This window comes from Amphiura filiformis, chromosome 4 (genome assembly GCF_039555335.1).
Source record: "Amphiura filiformis chromosome 4, Afil_fr2py, whole genome shotgun sequence".
In the NCBI taxonomy this organism is placed as follows: Eukaryota; Metazoa; Echinodermata; class Ophiuroidea; order Amphilepidida; family Amphiuridae; genus Amphiura; species Amphiura filiformis.
In genome coordinates, this window is record NC_092631.1 from 4,341,906 (window position 1) to 4,360,896 (window position 18,991).

Genomic DNA, 18,991 nt, shown 5'->3' on the forward strand with positions numbered 1-18,991 from the left:
ATTCATTTACAAATTATTTGAATCTTATGTTGAATTTTGATGTGTCAAGCTCATCCATTATCGATGAAAACTGATGGGTACCAATCATTTTGATACAGCTTGTACGTACCTTAAAATCTGTATCTATACCATCAAATCGTTTGGAGTCTTCCGGCAATTGGTTACGGATATCCTCAGACCCAATGAAAATGCTCTCAAGATGTGACCATGTTCTTTGGACTTCAAACAATATGGAGATGACAGAATCTGCTGTAGACAGCTTCTTCTGCCAACCAGATACTTCTTCCAGGAAATGGGCAATATATTTGGAGGTCATCAAATTCTGCAGTTGAACCTGTTATGTCAAAAACAAATTAAAGTACAAAGTTTCAACACAATAGTTATCGAATATAGTAAATCACAGAAAATCTCATGCAATTGAAAGAGCTTTTCAGGATAACGTGGACAAACATATAGCTACATTTCCTTGTAGAATATATAGCTACATAATTACAGTAAGGTGAAGTGGCTTGGACTGTTATGTAGCACAAAGAGATGACTACAAAATATTATCTGTAATAAACTAATAGAAAATTTCATCAGATAATCGGAAATTTTCGAAAATTAGTTCGGAAAGATGTCGCATGCAGTAAACAAAAACACCACAACAAATCACACACTAGCGACAGCACGTCCGATGAGAGCATGGCATGGTATGATTGTTCACCCCAATCTTATACCGTATTGCTTTTACTTGACACACCATATTGAATGCGATGTCCACTGCGTGATCAAATACACAGAAATTGGTTGGCTGAGTATGTTTTCATGGTCGCGCATTTTCGTAAAAGTCCTCTTGAGAAGATAACCAGTGTTATAAATCTGTGTGACAATAATACAATGATATCGCCTTACTTGATTATCTTCTAGTGTTTCTATTAACTCCTCATCGGCAACCAACATGGGAACACCGGTCCTAGGATGCTTGTCATAGCCAAACTCCATTGTTGTCCACGTAGAGTCCAGTTCCTTCAACACCTTCTCCATACTCATTTCTTTGACGGCCTTGTCTACAATGTTGCGGACTTCGTCCTCAAAGTTGTGCAGGTTGAGGTTCAGCAAATCTGAGAGGGTGGTGTTCTCATCCATGGCAAATTTCACCTATGTTTATTCATAAAAAAAACTACCATAATTATTATCTTGTGGGTTGACATATATCATATAACTGGAAAGAAAAAGAGCAAGGTACACCAACTTGACGTGGGAAAACAAGTAATATACAGACTAGGCAGTACGCATAGGGAGACAAAAAACAACAAATGTAGGCATAGAAGTAGGTAAAGTTTGAAAGTCAAAAATGACCAATTCCAAGGCCCACGGAAGTGTTAAACCTGCAAAAACAGCAGGGATCAATGGGAATACAAAAGTGCAATAGAACAAGTGATGAAAATCACTGTGCACATAAGCAGACGTAATAAACCAAACAACCAATTTAGGCACAAAAACAGGCAAAGTTCGATGGCCAAAATGGCCAATTCCAGAGCACACAGAAATGTCAGGAAAACAGTATAGAGTTTGCAATTGGTTGGTTTGATGATACAGATGGCTGTGTGAGGATGTCAGATTACCAGTCTCCCCATTGATAACCAAATTTCCTTTGTCGGAATCAATCATAAATCTGAAATCTTACTACAATGTTTCTATTCCTTATTTTTGTATATCGTAACAAGAATATTCTGAAAAGTGTATGATCTCCCATCAACATTCTGCATTGACTGAAGATAATTGTACTTTATCTCTCGCTAATGCTACAATCTAGTGTAAATCTTGGATTAAAATCAATAATTACCTTAGTGGCATTCATAAGCTGCTGCCAATGCCTGTCCCTAATGGCAGGGTTCTGCAATTCGCTCACAGCTCTCAATGACGTCAACATGTTCTTGACGGTGCCTTCCAACCCACCATATGCATCCCATGCTCTCATTTCTTTGTCCAAGCTCCGTATGTCCTTGGCAAACTTCTTACAGTCCATTTCCATCTGTTCTACGTTGATGTCTTGCCAGAGTGTGGTCTTCCAGTCATCTATACTTGATCGCACTATTGTGACCATGTCCCACAGTAATTTCAAGAGGCGAACCTGGAGGAATGCAGAACATGTTAGATTCAGAATCATCAGGGCTCGTGCATTAGATGCATCAACAACAGCGCACATGCATTATTTTGTCTAATTTCTCGAGCAACAAGTAATACGCGTTCATTAGCCTATTATTGATCCCAAATTTTATACTTCAGCATACACTTTTTTCATCTTATGATTACCTAGATCTTGTACATATGAATCCACTTGTCTCTTTACAGCTAAAAAAATTGCATTTGGCTACCATACCAGGGGAAAGTATTTGTAGTGTGGATCCATATATACTTAAGTACAAAATAGCACAACAGAGACTGTTGTTTTACATTTTACTACTCTCAAAGTAAAATAATGTATCTGCATATACTGCTTTTAATTGGGAGGGAGATCAGACCTACCTCTCTTCTGCAGGCCTTGAGTTGTTTATAGTCTGGCACATTCACTTCAAACAATCCAGCCGATTCCTGTAATTTATTCATGTCAGTTTCCATGGCAAAAATCTCTGCATGACATCTATCTAAGGTGACATAGGGTTCATCAAAGTCAAATATGAATGGAGCCTCTTTGCGGAACTTCTCCCTGAATGTGTGCTGCTTGACATCAAACGAGGTGCAGTTGCGACGGATGATTGACACCTCGTTGGCCTGCAGCGGCGCCACCTGTTGCTTGACGGTGATGGCGATCTTCTTGGTGTTGTTCCATTGTTCAGGTAGATCCTACCATGGTAAATTAAAGAAGCAAAAAAAATTAAAATTGAAATCAAATACATAAGATTATTATGTGACCATGGACAAAAGTGCAGCAACAGGGTGGTCTACCACCCCAAGAGTGTGTCCCTGTTTTATGGACCTCTGCAATACACATTTTTGCTTCTAATACCCAAACTATTGGATAAATTTTACTCAAACTTGTAATAAAAATGTTTGGATGATAAGTTTTCATGTAAGGTAGAAAACATCATTTGATAAATTTGGACTCATCTTTTATCTGGGTAATTCCAAGTGCATCATTCTGCAACGCGAAGTTTGGATATGAATTTCTATTTAATGCAGCAACCAAACATGTAGGTGAATAGAATAATGGTAAACTAATTTGGTAAGTGAATGATTAAGGAAACTTTTCCAAACCACCCTAATTTGCATATGCAAACTTCGCACATTGCAGAATGATGCTTGGTATTGCCCAGCTAGCTTACTGCATTCTGCCATAAGAGCAGCTAGGCCATAATATGCTTATCCAGTCGTTTATACTTTGATACCTTAAACATGCTAAACTAAAGGGATAGCCTCACCCCAAACTTACTGCAAAGAAATATTTACCTAGAGCTATGTAATATTTGTGTGCATAAACTGTCTTAGAGAGTTGGTTGTTTGACAAAGACATTGTCCAAATTCTATTTTCCATCTGTCGACAGACAGAAATTATAACACAGTGGACTATCATCCGACTATGGGACACTGTAATACATGCAATTACGCATAACTCACAAATTCAATGTCTGAATCGACTGAGATTTTGGAAATAAGCTTTTTAATGTATATCTATATAACGGTACCTTAAAAAGTGGATGCTAAAATCATGAAATGTCCCTTGAAATATAGTTAAAAGTTTCATAGCAAAATGATGCAGCTAAAGAATTCTCACCTGCAACTGAGTGTGGACCTCCTCTGACATTTCTTGATCATATGTCTTGAGGAGCTCTATAGTCTGTTTAAGTGGCTCAAACATCTGATCTGTGCTGGATTGCGAGTTTTAACCTCCATCAGATGACCCATGCAGTCCACCAGACCAATATAATCACCTTCTTCTACCTCCTTCGTCAGCCCCGAGTTGGCAACTTTGATGAACTCTTGAAGCTCACTCAAGCTATATGAACACACAACACAAATTAACACTCTGTAAGTAATGATGTTCTCTACATTTTATTAAGACAATAGATTCCCTGCAGCTATACTGTAAAATTTTAGAAACCATATATGTGACGTGTCATGTCAAAAGGAGACACATTTGGGCAGGATCGTAAATGGAGAAACAGCCAAAAATCTGCCCAGGGGTGATTTTTTCACAATTTGAGTTAGTTGCGAATTTGTGATGTTATTATATGTTAAAAATATTATCTGATAGTTTCAGACCGGAATATAACTGGCATCTTGTATTTTTTGAGACATTTTTCAAGGTAATTCCTACTCTCAACATTGTCAATACTATTTTTAAAGGCTGATATCTCAATTTCCAATTTTATAATACCATAACTTACGAACTCAATATCTTCGCTTAGGAATGTCCGATTTCATTGGGGAAAAGCGGTGTTGTAGAGCAAAATATCTCTATATTTAAGATATATAAAAACCTCAAAATTGATAACCAAAAGTGTCTCCTTTTGACTTGATACGTCACATATTGTACTGAAAATCCATAACTTTTTAGGAATGTACAAAAATCTCAGTAAGATATAAGTACGTAGAATTTTAAACTTTTTTCACCTTATCCCTAACTGCCCTGAATGCAACAAAATACTACAGGCTGAGTGTCTCCTCCTTCAGCAGGCAGGGGCGAGCAAGGGCACCTCCGATCAAACCCCCCCCCAAGGGCGTTATACACACCGTTGAGTTGCAGCGGCATGACTCGTATTTTGTTCTCATATGTCAGAGCGGCACCGCTCCAAGTTGACTTGAATTCAACTCCCATCAGTGCAGTCGCTTGGGCAATGCGGTGGAGTGATCAATATATCGGCTTGCTGCTGGTCACCGCTAGTGTTTCTGGTGCGACTGCGCAGTGAAGCAAAATCATCTTCAGAGCGGCAAGCGGCAGGAAAGTATGAAACCAGCATTAGGGTTAGGATGCATGGTGACTTCATACGGTCATGATTAATTAAATAAAAGCGTTAAAATAGAAACCAAAATGTCAATTCTTTGTCACCTGACGTTTTCATCTGGCTGCCAAAAAGAAATAAAGAAGACATAAAAAGTTGAAAAACTGTAACAAAACATTGCTTGCTCGATTGATATCAGAAATAAATTGATTACCCTACCTATTTGTGACGTGATCAATTAGATGCTGTTTGAACATGAAGCTCCATTTCTTGATGATGTTAAGTAAGGCTTGCTTGAACGGTTTACCATCAACTCGGAACCAGCAATCAAATACTTGAACTGCACCAAGCTCGTCAACTTCACTGTAGATCTTTTCGTAAGAATCAACCTAAAAGGATAAAATCACATAATAAAAAAACACAAAATTAGTACCAAAAATTACAGGTTAGAATTCACAGATGCATCAGTATGTTATCTCAAAAATCACTGTAAATTTCAGATTAAATATGACATTATTGGCGATCTTTTCTTTTAGACCACCCGAGCTATATAAGGTTAAAATTACGAATTTATCAAATTAAACTTTCGCATCAAGGTTAAACATGTTCTTAGCTATACAAACATACCTTTTATTTTGTCGAACAAGCTTTATTTTGTTCCAAAATCCATGTTTTTATCGCAATTTTTGACGTAAAAGAGCTGAATGCAAAACCGGTGATGCAAACTCAAAAACTTTCGCGTAGCACAGGCGCTTGATGTACGCTCGTTTTGACGGTGATTTACGCTCGCGTATCAAGCGTTTTCAAGCGCGTTTGACAGTTTTTTACTCTGTGACGCAATTCTGCATTTATTCAAATACAATGTATTTTTATTTACAAAATTACTTCATTTCACAAATTCTTTGCCACTATCCACTGATCTGATCATCTTTTTATGTGACGGAAGTGATGCTGATTTTATGAAGGTATGTTTCTTGCTTTTCCGATAATTTTTAAATTGTTTTTTGAGGCAAAACTTTCCTAGCAAAATGGCCGTTTTCACTTGTTTTCAAATAGTTGTTTTAACCTTGTTTTTAACCCCATAATTTCCCTCATTTATCGAAGCCCTGCCCTCTTTCCACTACATTAAACCTTGACTTCAAAGTGTTTGGCAACTGTTTAAGCTTGATGCAAAAATAAACCTTGATGTAAAAGTAATAATTTAGTCCCTATATAGCGAGGGTGGTCTAAAGGAAAAGATCGCCATATTATTACAGTTGTACAAAGGACATTGGCATATACACGACAGTTGAGAGCTTTTGCACATTTAACTTTTTTGTCCTTTGCCGATTTTGAACTTAAATTCATGAGTTTTCATCCACAGACCTTTCATTTTTCACAATAGCTGTATTGAACATGGAAAGCGTGAAAAGTTAGCCTTTGCGAAAATTTTCACTCATACAGTCATTGATTAGGTTAATGTCTGCCTCAATAATAGGCTCAACTTATTCTACATGATTCTACAAAAATGCTACTGGATTTCATGGTATCATTTTGATGGCAAATTTACATAATACTATACAAACATGTTTCAAAGATAGAAATTCAACAATTGCTGACGCACAAAAATACCTATATACCGTATTGGTCCGAGTATAGTCCCACCCGTTTTTTTATGTGAAAAATTTTCACAATTGGGGTGGGATTATACTCAATTTCAAACAAAACAAAAATTCCGGTTTTGAGTGTCCCTGGACCTGACCTAGATGCTAGGATCATTCATGGTTGACCTAAAAAAAAAAAATTCAAGATATTTTGTATTTTTAATATGAAAATTGATACTTTGTTTTCATGTCATACTCTATTAATGATTTCAAAATGCATTCAAATTCAATGCATTTTGAAATCATTAATAGAGTATGACATGAATACAAATTATCAATTTTCATATTAAAAATACAAAACATCTTGAAATTTTTTTTTTTTTTTTTTTTAGGTCAACCATGAATGATCCTAGCATCTAGGTCTAGGTCCAGGGACACTCCAAAACCGAAAAAAATAAACTTACAATTTCTGAAATTTTTCGAAAAATGGGGGGTGGGATTATACTCAAACGTGGGACTATATACTCGGACGAATACGGTAGTTGACAACAGCAGACTTGATCTCACTCTAACAGACTTAATCTTTATCATACTGCATCAATGGTCTGTAATAAACACCCTGGGGGGGGGGAATTCTCAGCATAAGTTAGAATAGGTTTTGTCCATGCAATTTAGTGATCTTGACGGCCAGCACTGATGCAAGTATTCAGCTTAATCATACAATATGGCATGGAAATGTTTGCATTTTGGTCACTTTTTTATTGAAATATCGCAGGGAGGTGTTTATTAGAGTGGGCATTTATTACAGACACTACAGTATGATGCTTTTCTGTTTTTCATTTAGCGTGTGACACTCACCTGTTCCTTGAACTGATCCAGCGTAGGCGGACACTCGGGAACTCCTTCCTCAGCGTGCGCTTCAATCTCCTCTGTCGTCAACACATGATTATAGAGCAAGAATTGACGCATAAATTCCTTCCTGTCATCCACCCACAGATAGGCGTAGTTGTCAAAGGAATTACGGTATTCTTGGGCTTTGCTCATGATGGTCTGCACACGGTCCATCAGTTCTTGACGCATCTCGGAGAGCTCTAACATATCTTCCAGATCACTCTGTTCAAGAAAATTCATCCAAGATTATAGTTCAAATAATAGACTATTTTGGTAATTGGGCTAATCCAGTTAAAGTTCACCCCCCCCTGGAAGATTTTGGAATTATCTTCTACAGGGGGAGTATGAATTTTAGATCTTTTTTAGAGAGTGTATGACAGAGCTGCCTAATGTGTTCATGCCATTTAAGGTGGCTTCATCGGCTACAGTATCATGCACAGAATTCCTTGAAAGTGATATAGGATGTATGTGTCAAAGAGAACACCTTCCTTGCTAAGTTTTCATTTTTCCAAAAAGCATTTTCTCAAAATTCCATTGAATTACTACAGGGAAGGGGTTTTGGCACTTTGCTAATTTCTCAAAATATCCAAACTTTTGAAAACAAAAATGTATTAAAACTTAATTTTCTCTCCTTTATAGCAGTTGTATATAAAAGTTTGAAGTTGCATATTGCTGCCAATATATCACAGAAACTAAGGTTATTTTCTAACTTAGTGTTACTTAATTATATAAAGGAATGTTGGTACTTTTTGGCGTTTTCTTGATTTTATTCTAGAAACACTAAATTACCCGAATTCTAGGACTTTTTTTAGCCAACAGAGAGGGTGCTATGGTTACCAAACTTTCAGGGGTTGTAAATAAGATTTTTTTAAACACTTTATCCAAAACTCCTAGCAAGAAAAATTTGATATTAAGCTTATTTACAACCACTGAAAGTTTGGTAACCATAGCACCTTCCTTGTGGGCTAAAAAAAATCAAAAACTGGCAAAATTGAGAATGTGTTACAATTCCTACACGACTCTTAATATAAATGGGCAAAATACTTTTCTTTATATGATTAAGTTGACACAGGAGCAATTTTCCTGCAAGGGTGTAGCATCCGAGTCAGCTCCCTTAAGAATGAGAAATAATGAAACTTTTTAAAAGTTTTATTTCAAAGCCGTGTCTAGAACAAGAATTCTACCTGATAATGTTCCATGCCATTGTGTTCTGCCAGTCTCTTCACCAATGACGCCATTTTGTAGATGTCGCTTACGAGCATCTCGAGTAAATCATAAAAACCATCAGAGACTCCATAATCCAATGATGGCACAAACACCATATCTGGAAGCTGAAGCAGAAAATAATAAATAAATTTAAAGTGTTTGTTATCATTATTTACCCTCGAGCAAATTAAGCACGTTGTATTTTGGTGGCAATTATGTAGCAAATTGTAAAGCACAATATTTTCACGACATACAATTTTAGCAACTTAATATATTTTCTTACAGGCCTATTGGAAAAAGAAAAAATTGCAAACATCTATTCCATTAACAAAGCAAAAAATATCATGTTTTCATTCTTTCCTACCTGTAGTTCCATCTTGGCTTCAAATAGTGGAGATTTACACGTCTTGACATCAGAGTTCTCCAGCAGGTAGTTAAGACTACAGTGGATGCAATTGAAGAAGCCATCTACCACCATATCATCTAGGTAATCTACATAGGCTTTCCATGTGTCCATTGCAGCGTCTGCTTTAAACAACTGCATGTTTTCCTGTAAAATGTGTATCAACATGAAAAATGGTTTTACCAGGGGTCTATCAGTGAACATTTACCGTTTAACCATCCCTGCCAAAATCCCCACAATTTGGTATGGCGATTGAAAAATATTGGCGCCAACATAACATAGCATATATAACACAAACTTGGCATAGTGTGGGAGTCCATAGCATACTAATATGTGGATGGAGGGTGCCAACAAAGCGTACATAGCTAATTTAAATTATGAACACGGCGAGTGAGTGTTGATCTGTCATGCTATGAGCAAGTTAGAATAGCTGGTAGGAATGACCCTGAAGGAGGAAATACCCAAAATTTGTCACTTTTAAAATGCTCTCTTTTTTCATTCAATTTGGTATAACTTGGGGGAGGGGGGAAATAAAGTTGAATTATGCCAAATGAGATATCAAAATACACAGAACAAAATTAACTATCTAATGATAACTTTATTTGGTACTTTGGGTTGAGTGTCTTTAAGATATTGTTGTGTAAGTATTTGGATACATTTTGAGCACAGTATACAAATCATCAGAATCAAAATCATTTGGAACAAAATCCCATTGAAATGATTAATATTGCTCTGAAAATATTTCACGATTAGTTATAGACTCAGTCTAATTTTCACAAAAATAGGTTTGTTCAATATCTTACCTACATAAAATTTAATATTATTATGAAAATAGCTCACAATTAGATATAGATTTAGTCTTGTTTTCACCAAGATAGGTTTATTCGATATCTTACCTTAACAAGACCATGTATCTTCTCTCCCGACTCTTGGATCTCCTTGTACCTCTTTGCCAATCTTTCCTCCCTATCATCCAGTCCAAGAAGGGCTTGCTCCTTCATCTCCTTCCTGTCAAACAGAGACTTCTTGGCCCATGTCTCCATGATCTTCTTAATCATATCCACATTGTCTTTTGCCTGCTGGACCCTCTTCTCCAAATCTCGCACCTGATCCCGTATCTGTTGAATGTACTCCCAAACACCATCGCCATTCCAGTTGAGATCTTTTTCAGCTCTTTCCAGGTTTTTATCTATATCCACCAATTGGCCATCTATGAGGGGGAATTCAACCTCAAGGACGGTCTCGCGGATCTTATTATACCACGCTACTGTGAGGTCGAGATTGGCAACATATTTTCGCAGGGTTTCATGTTTGGTGTAGAGTGTGTTGGCGCTTTCAGGTATGGATTCATTGCCTCGGATCAACAGATATTTGACTTCACGAAGCACAGCTACCAACTGGTAAAAACAAAAATTACAATAATAACAGATGTTAGAATTCAACAAGACCTTTTAAAGTAATTTTGTGATAACACCTTGTTACTTTAAAGAATCAAAAAAAGCTATTTAACGAAATAAAAAGAAACAAAAGACAAAATGGTCTGTGTGTGCATGCATGTGTGTCAACCAACATGATGCTGCCAAGAGATTGTGGGATTTTCATCCATCTAAATTCCTAGTTTATGTTTAAAATGACAGTAAACTGTCTCTCTAACTATACCTCAGACTACCTTCTTATGCTGCTCCAACAGCTTTCCAGGTACTATTACCTAGATGTAGCTGCCAACAAGACTGCTTCAAGTATTCTCTCTGGCCCAAACAGTAGTAGACTTGTTAATAATCTACCCTACCACATTACCAAAATACAGCATTTCAACAAATTCAAGTAAGAAGGATCGTCCACATAAAGCATATCCGTATGCGCATATCATTCCTGTCCAGGGATGTAAATGGGTAACCAATTTCTGAAAATCAATCTGGCACTTTGCCAAGTGGCCGAGCGCTTATGTGCAACATTGAAAATGTATAAGGGCTTGTCAGGGGAATATACCATGGCAGGGGATAAAGTCATATATCACCCCTGCCCTCCTCCCCAAAAAAAACCCAATTTGTTGCACTTTTTATGTTGAAATACCATCAACCAATTCCATAAATAATTTATTTTAATAGCCCCATTTCCGGAATTCCAAATATTTCTGGAAGATTTACATCCCTGCCTGTCCATCTGGCTTCACCTGGAGCATTAAACAGAATTCCTGCTGAAACATATAAATACCGTAAAAACTCGATAGTTAGCATATGTGCTTACTATCGAGCGCTTTTGAAAACATGAAATTGTATCAAAGTCCGGTGCTTTACCCACTGAGCTAATGGGGTTGACACACACATTTGCAGGTTTACTTGTTCCTATATAACTATGTGTATCGATGATTTGCTCAAAACCCTTTACACTTTTGTGGATAGGGCTCTTCATGTTTGCATGTTTTAAAAGCGCTCGATAGTAAGCACATATGTTAACTATCGAGTTTTTTCAGTACTTTGCAATAAGCCCAGCAGTGCATAGGCCACATTGATAAAATAATAATAACCCTTTACCTTGGGGTCAAAGTTGACAGCAATGAGGTTGGTTTCTTGATTTCTTATGATTAGGGGAAATTGAGCGTTGTTGCGCAAGTTTCATCTACTGTGGCTATCCAATCCTTGTATACATTCTCTTCATACCTATTATATGACAATGAGGTTAGAAAGAGAGAAAGTGATAAATGAATCTCGTAAATTTTAAAAATATGTTTAAGTACTGCTTGAATGACTTTATTTATTGTCTTTCACATAGATGGCTTGTTTACATAACATAGAATTGAAAGGATATTACAGTCAATGTGACTTAAATAGGCTTACAGTATTATAAAAAGAGATTAATTTCTTTCAAAATGAGAAATAGGGAATTGACATGCTTTTATCTTTGCCGTTCTCCATAGACACTCTTGTTCCAAGGATTTTTTTGGAAATGGGATGTGCTCATTGAGTTTGAAAAATGCAGTTCATCTCTACCTACATGATATATGGAGACACCTCCCCTCAAGTCATATCCAGGGTGAGTGCAGCCACTTCTATTTCAAATTCAAGGACTTTTCAAGGACCAAAAAATTAATTTTCAAGTACCTTATACATACAAAAACAGGTGAAGGTATTCATACTGCTCCTGGGTTTGGCTTCAAGGCCTTGAAAAGGGAATTTGATTTTTAAGTACTTTCAAGGACTTTTTTGGCTTTTCAAGGATCTGCACGGGCCCTGCATATACTACATGCATGATATATGGTCACTAAACACAAAGTAACTAAGAGCTACTAAGTGAGTACCAGGGTTTATACTTACTTTGATAACAGTTCCATCATTTCTTCATACTTTGCAAATACGCCCTTTGCATCTTCTGTTTGGAGCACCCTGTGGGTTCATCAAACAACACAATATACCATTAATCAAATCATTACAAGTGAGTTACCTCACCAGGGTTACCCTCACTTCTTCACTGCAATAATAAATAACATAACCATTGGGGGAGATTAGTCCCCATTACATTAATTTTTTCATTGATATCCCGAATTGCTACATAAAAGGAGCAGGCAGTTTGTGTTAATGCTCGAGTCTTAGCTAGCTATTGAGTTTATTACACATCAAAAAATATTGAATAAATAAAACTGTCGAGTATTCAATTGAGTTAAATTGTGTTACAAAGACCTTCATTTGTGAATTTAATTTTCTCAGTTTAATAAAACTTTTTTCAACAGCTATAGTTCATGAGTTTTGCCTATTATTAAGCATTTATCGATGGCATTACTATACATTTGCCTGTCACAGGGGCAACATGCTTGTGTATGGGTGGCCAGCTAAGACACTGGTTTCCTTATTGGAAATATCCAATGTTACTCCCTCTCACCAATGTCAGCTCATTCCATCCCATAAGTCTTACAAAACATTATGATTCTTATATGTTGATAAACACACACACGCCATCCTACAAAAATCAATATATAACGTGCAAACATGGACAGAAATACACACTTGAATTTTTATTGCCTGACAGTGGACATAAACATTTGCCTTACCACAGAGCTCCACAGACTGTTAGAGTTTTACCACTGAATGCAGATTTTCCTTACACCTCAAACTGCTTACATGTGTTTTTATGCTACTTGTTATCTACTAATACCTTCCAGGAAGCATGGATGTCTGTGGTTCCTTCTACTGTTACACAGAGATTTGTCATATGTGTGTCTTCAACTGACATAGTTCAAAAACAAGGATACACACCCTACATCACCCCCACACACAAACATACACTCACCCATCCCAACACAACATAAAACCAAAGAAAAAATATTCTATAATTACAGATGAAATTAATATTGTAAGAAACTGTTTTAGATCAATAACAAGAACAAATTCATTGTATTTTGCGATTTGCAATACATATGGTAGTTATAAATCATTCACCTATACAGCCTATCCAGTAGCGTAGCCAGCAGGGGGGGGGGCAGGGGGGCAGAGTGCCCCCTGACAAAAAAAATGAAAGAAAAAGTGCCCTCTGACAAAAAAAATGAAAGAGAAAATCAGGAGGGCAAAGGAAAAGAAAAAGGGCAAGGAGCCCCTTTTCGAGCAAAATTCAGGGCCAAAATAGTGTAAAATACAAAATTTTTTCCGCGTTACTTGAGCAAATTGTAACAATAAAGCCCTTTTTTAGCCGGTTAATGGGCGAAAATTGTGTAAAAATACCATTTTTTCGCGCTACGCGCGCACATCGTCCCCATAAGGCCCCTTTCGGGAAGCTCGAAGACATACAGTCTCTATGTATTGTATGATGCAACTGCAATTTTTTTTTTTTTCGTCTGTGCCCCCAAAATTTTATTTTGCCCCCCCCTGACCAAGAAAACTGGCTACGCCCCTGAGCCTATCCCTAGATGAAAACAAACAAACAAACAAACAAACAAACAAACAAACAAACAGGCATTTAAAGACATTGAAATCATGTTCTAGATGTGTCAAACCCCTCCTAAATGTACCCCCATTCTCCAACAAATACAACTTGAGTCAAATAAATCTGGGAAATGGTTAGTTTAACAGAAATCCACTCAAAAAATGTATTGTCGTTGGGCAGGAAAAACCTCCTATGTGTCATTGGCCCCTGCACATGTTTAAAGCAAAACCTCCTATGTAACCTGTTGGTAGTTTTGTTTTAAACATGTGCAGGGGCCCAAAAGCACAAAGGAGATTTTTCCCGCCCAGTGACGGTATACAAGTCAAACTGCAATAAAAAGAAGGTGTGTTATCTTTAATGTTTTAGGAACAAACTATATGCTTGAAAAGATTCTTGTTCTAAGAAAATCAGTATCTGTGATAGAATACCGTTTGTATCATGTGTTTTAGGGTCAAAGATCAATGTTTGTCAAGGTTATGGTCATGATTAGAGCTACATAAGACTAGGAGAGGATGCCAAGGTTATTCTATACTTAATATTCCCAAAGAAATTCAATCAATATATAGTTTGTTCCCATCACATTAAAAGTCAGAAACAAGCTGTTACCTCTTGACTCCAGTTCTACAGTATGTAGTAAGAAAAGCATCATTGGCAAGATACGATGATGATAGCGATTGCAAAAATATGAGCATGGGATGTAAAAAGTGACAGGAGAGATAAGATATCATGCAATGGTGAAACGACAAGTCATGTTACTAAATGAGATGGTAGAAGCCTTAAGGGATCTAGAATGAGCGTTTAGAGGCGTTTCGACAGTATTTTTGTGGGACATGAGAGTACCTCAGATGTATCGAATTGCATTCTGAATACGAAGCATGTCTTTCTGATATCAAATAATTTTCATTTTTTGAAATTCACGATATAATACAAATTTTATGACAAATTATTAAAATTTAATATTTTTCAAATTTTTGATATATAACAGTCCTCGAAATAAATTTTATAAATCTAATGATATATTCATAAAGTGTATGTAGCTGGGAGGAAAAGCCGACGATCAATTGAAAATTTTGACCTTTTATATTGAAGATATGGATTTTTTCCCAAAAGACCTATTTTTTTTTGGTGTTTTGGGAAAAAATCCATATCTTCAATACTTAAAGGTCAAAATTTTCAATTGATCGTCGGCTTTTCATCCCACCTACATACACTTTATCATCAGATTTATAAAGTTTACTTCAAGTACTGTTAAATATAAAAATATCAATTTTAATGATTTGCCATAAAATGTGTATTACATTACGAATTTCAAAAAATCAAAATTATTTGATATCAGAAGGAAATTCTTCGTATTCAGAATGCAATTCGATATGTCTGATGTGCTCTAATGTCCCACAATAAATACTGTCCAACGTTCATACCCCTTCCCTTAAGGGATGGGTTTATATGTGTGTAAATGGAGGAGAAATGGGAGGATTTTGGCATGTTTGCTGTGATTGTTTGCCTAGCAATATTGATCACAAGTACACAATTGATGGTGCATATCAAGGACCAAACTCTATATTTTTATATTTGAGCACGATCACTTCTGTAAGGTCATGGGAAATTATGTAAATCGGCTTTTATATTTGATGTTGCATATCGGCTCACGCACTTTTTTTTGGTACCCAGTATTTCACAAAGTCCCTGTACTCTGATGACCCTATGACTTTTTGCTGGTATGTTGAGCACTTTAAACAATTAATTATAGTACTTACCTCCTACTTTAGGAACATGCGTATGCCTTAATGTATGTCGACCATGTCAACAACCCAGTGTAGTTTTACATGGTTGGAAAAGTCTATTTCCTTTCGCTATTTTGCCAATCATAATTCATAAATTGTCCAACTTTTTTTTTTAATTAGAGTTTTGCAACTATTCCGCCAGCAAGGAAACACAAATTTATGTGTATCCAGTGCGTCCTTTACGTTTCAATAGTTCAGTTTATTGTCAAGTTGTGCCTCTATCGCCATATTTACGGAATTGATGATACGAGCTGATACGGAATTTTGAACCCAAATTTCTTGAAAATATACATTACCTTTTTAACTTCTCGCCACTAAATTGGATTCATAAGAAGGTCAAATACAAGCCTTCCATTATGGCTGGTATCATCATCTCGATTGGTGTCTTGTGTTAGTATTATTCCATATTTTGCTGGTAGAAGTTCAATGAAACCCTCCATAATTCACGACTACTGTCACTTGTGTTATAAACTCGATGTGTTTACTATATTGTCGCTCGGGTCCGCGACTAATCGCAGGGACAGGTCTATCATTAGCTATTCTATACACTTTTCAATAGCCTTATTGTGATGTGTGGGAGTTTTAAAAACCGAGCCATGAACAAAATATAATGCGAGCACCCGGGGGGGCATCAACTTTAGAGGTGACGGTATGTGCCTGTCAATATATGCCCCTCTTTTGAAGCCGACTATACCCGATGACCAGGCACCTTCAGTTTTCAAAATATTATACCCAATGACCCCTTTTTCATTTTGATTGTACATAATGACCCTTTTTTTTTAAAAAAACCCCCAACGTTTTGTACTGATATGCGCCTACTTCGCGACGCTTGTAGGCACATATACCCATCAATTCTAAAGTTGAGTGCCCCGGGGCGAGCGCATACTGCGGGCCAATGAACAATGAGATAGTGGCTTTTCTGATATCACTTTGAGAAGTATAAATCAGCCAACGAGTAGGTGTGTCCAAATTGCACATCTTGAATTGAGACCAAGACATGCTGTTATTTCAATTGTTATACCGTTCCGGTTGGTTTATTACCTACCATTGCCTACGAGATGCAGTGCTAAGGTGACAGAGGGACAGGTCTGCAATTCGATTCCACAACCATTCATACCTTTCATCTGTTTTATTGTATTATCGTGCGAATTGCTCCGTGGTACCTTACGGGTACCTGAATTTTATTTGAATGAAGATGACTCTGTCATGCTCGACGTCATATTACATAATTTCTATACAGTATATGCAATAAACCAACCAGAACAGTATAACAATTGAAATAATAGGCAGTTCTAAGATAGGTTAAGAAGAATATAACGTCACAATTCTGTATTATTATTCAAGGTTGTAACGTGTGTCTATGCTGTCATGTAGGCCTACCTGGCAACAGACACGCCCGGTACAAACAGATGAAATTTGTAGAAAAGCGTGATTATGACAAAAAACATTAAAAAATGATACTTTGAGGTATTGTTTTTTTAATTTTTGTATGGCAGATCATACATACACATGTGCTGAGGTCAAAAAGGTTAAAAAATTTGTTTTTGACCCCTGACTCACCTGTCATTCCAAACAACCCCTTAATTGAACAATTAGATGATTATGGTATGGTAAATTTATTGTTGATAGGTTTCTTTGCTATTTACATCATGCAAGTACATGTAGTATAAAGAAGAAAGTTATTCTAAAGAATATGTTTACAGCTTATCAAAATGATGCACACACATTTTAATTGTTATAAATAACCACAAGATAAGGCAAATGTTTTTTGTGTATGTACAATCTATATCATAGCTGTGCATGTGCTGATTGCTGATAGCTGTGCCCTGCTCGGACTTTCCTTGATCAGCAAATATATTGCTATTTTGGCCTATGTCAATCAGTGTATCAGGACACCATTCTGTACTTGCACACTCACATTATGGAATGGGCTATTCAATTTACAATTCACACTACCCCTGTGGAAGATTTAGCAAAAGTCTTCCACTGAGTGAGTATCAGTTTTGAATAGAATTGACAGTTGGGTAACTTCCATTTGAAATACTCACTCTAGGTAAAGCCATAATACATGGGGAGTATGGGTTTCAAAATGATTCACCCGGTCCCTGACCAGTTAGATTTGAAAACACACCCCCCTGTGGAAGATATTCCAAAATCTTCCACAGGGGTAGTGTGGATTTCAACTGGAATAGCCCAATATTAGCATACTATTATTACTAATGGAATATTAGCATAAATAATGTAATATTAGCATAATACGGCAACAGCAGTGATGCATGCTTTTAATTTTATTTTCTATTTTTTAAAGTTATTAATCTTTATTACAATAGCACTGAATAAACATTGCGCAAATTGTATTATAAAAGGCATGAATGATTGATGAAGGAAGAGAGTTTTACTAACAATTTGTAAGCTTAATGTCATGTATGCTTCATTGGCAATTTTGGTGAATTTTGAATACTGTCATCAAAACATACTATACATGACATAGAAAATTAACTGCGTCGACATTTGATGAAGGAAGCAAAGAAGCGAAGAATAATTAAAATGTCGTAAAGAATATTTTATTACACAATTTTCGGGCCTCGCCCGCCGTCAGGTGACAAAAATAGTGTTGTGAGGCCTACACAAGAGAAACATTTAAAACATGATTAAAAAGCGGCGCAGGTGAATGGTGGGAGGCGACACATAAGCGACACATGAGCGACAAGCGGGTAGAGCGTATACAAATACAGCGCGTTAAACATGATTAAGTTGGAAAACCTAACGCGTAAAGGCGGAAAATAAAAATATAAAAATAATTATAAAATACATAAGCGGCGTGTGCAGTACAAAAAAAAAATTATAGGCGTCGCGCAAGCACAAGCGTAAGCCAAGGTAAAAACGCGTAGAGCTCCCTTTTTCTTATACTTTTTCGCGCGGTTTCCCCTTTTCACTCCACGCGTTTCAACCTTTAGGCCTCGCATTGTTACGCCGCTTGCCCGCGCTTTTTTTTTTTTTTTTATTCTCCGTTTTGCGTGCATTTTTTAATTAAACATGTTTAACGCTCTTTATTTGTATACGCTCTACGCTGCTTTTTACCTTGGCTTACGCTTGTGCTTTGCGCCGACGCCTATAATTTTTTTTTTTGTACTGCTTTGCACGCGTTTGCGTATTTTATAATTATTTTTTATTTTTTATTTTCCGTCTTACGCGTTAGGTTTTCCAACTTAATCATGTTTAACGCGCTGTATTTGTATACGCTCTACCCGCTTGTCGCTCATGTGTCGCTTGCGTGTCGCTCCC

General features: G+C 36.7%; 1 protein-coding gene across 1 annotated transcript in view; it reads right to left on the reverse strand.

Moving 5' to 3' along the window:
- The window catches only part of LOC140150482 (dynein beta chain, ciliary-like), an 87,298-nt gene that overhangs the window by 54,771 nt on the left and 13,536 nt on the right, over positions 1-18,991 (reverse strand). The window contains 15 exon segments of the mRNA XM_072172507.1: positions 110-334; positions 895-1,140; positions 1,829-2,116; positions 2,512-2,829; positions 3,758-3,864; positions 3,867-3,979; positions 5,145-5,314; positions 7,367-7,621; positions 8,584-8,730; positions 8,970-9,155; positions 9,905-10,405; positions 11,543-11,601; positions 11,604-11,668; positions 12,323-12,391; positions 14,529-14,543. Of these exon segments, the coding sequence (XP_072028608.1) occupies positions 110-334; positions 895-1,140; positions 1,829-2,116; positions 2,512-2,829; positions 3,758-3,864; positions 3,867-3,979; positions 5,145-5,314; positions 7,367-7,621; positions 8,584-8,730; positions 8,970-9,155; positions 9,905-10,405; positions 11,543-11,601; positions 11,604-11,668; positions 12,323-12,391; positions 14,529-14,543 (2,764 nt within the window).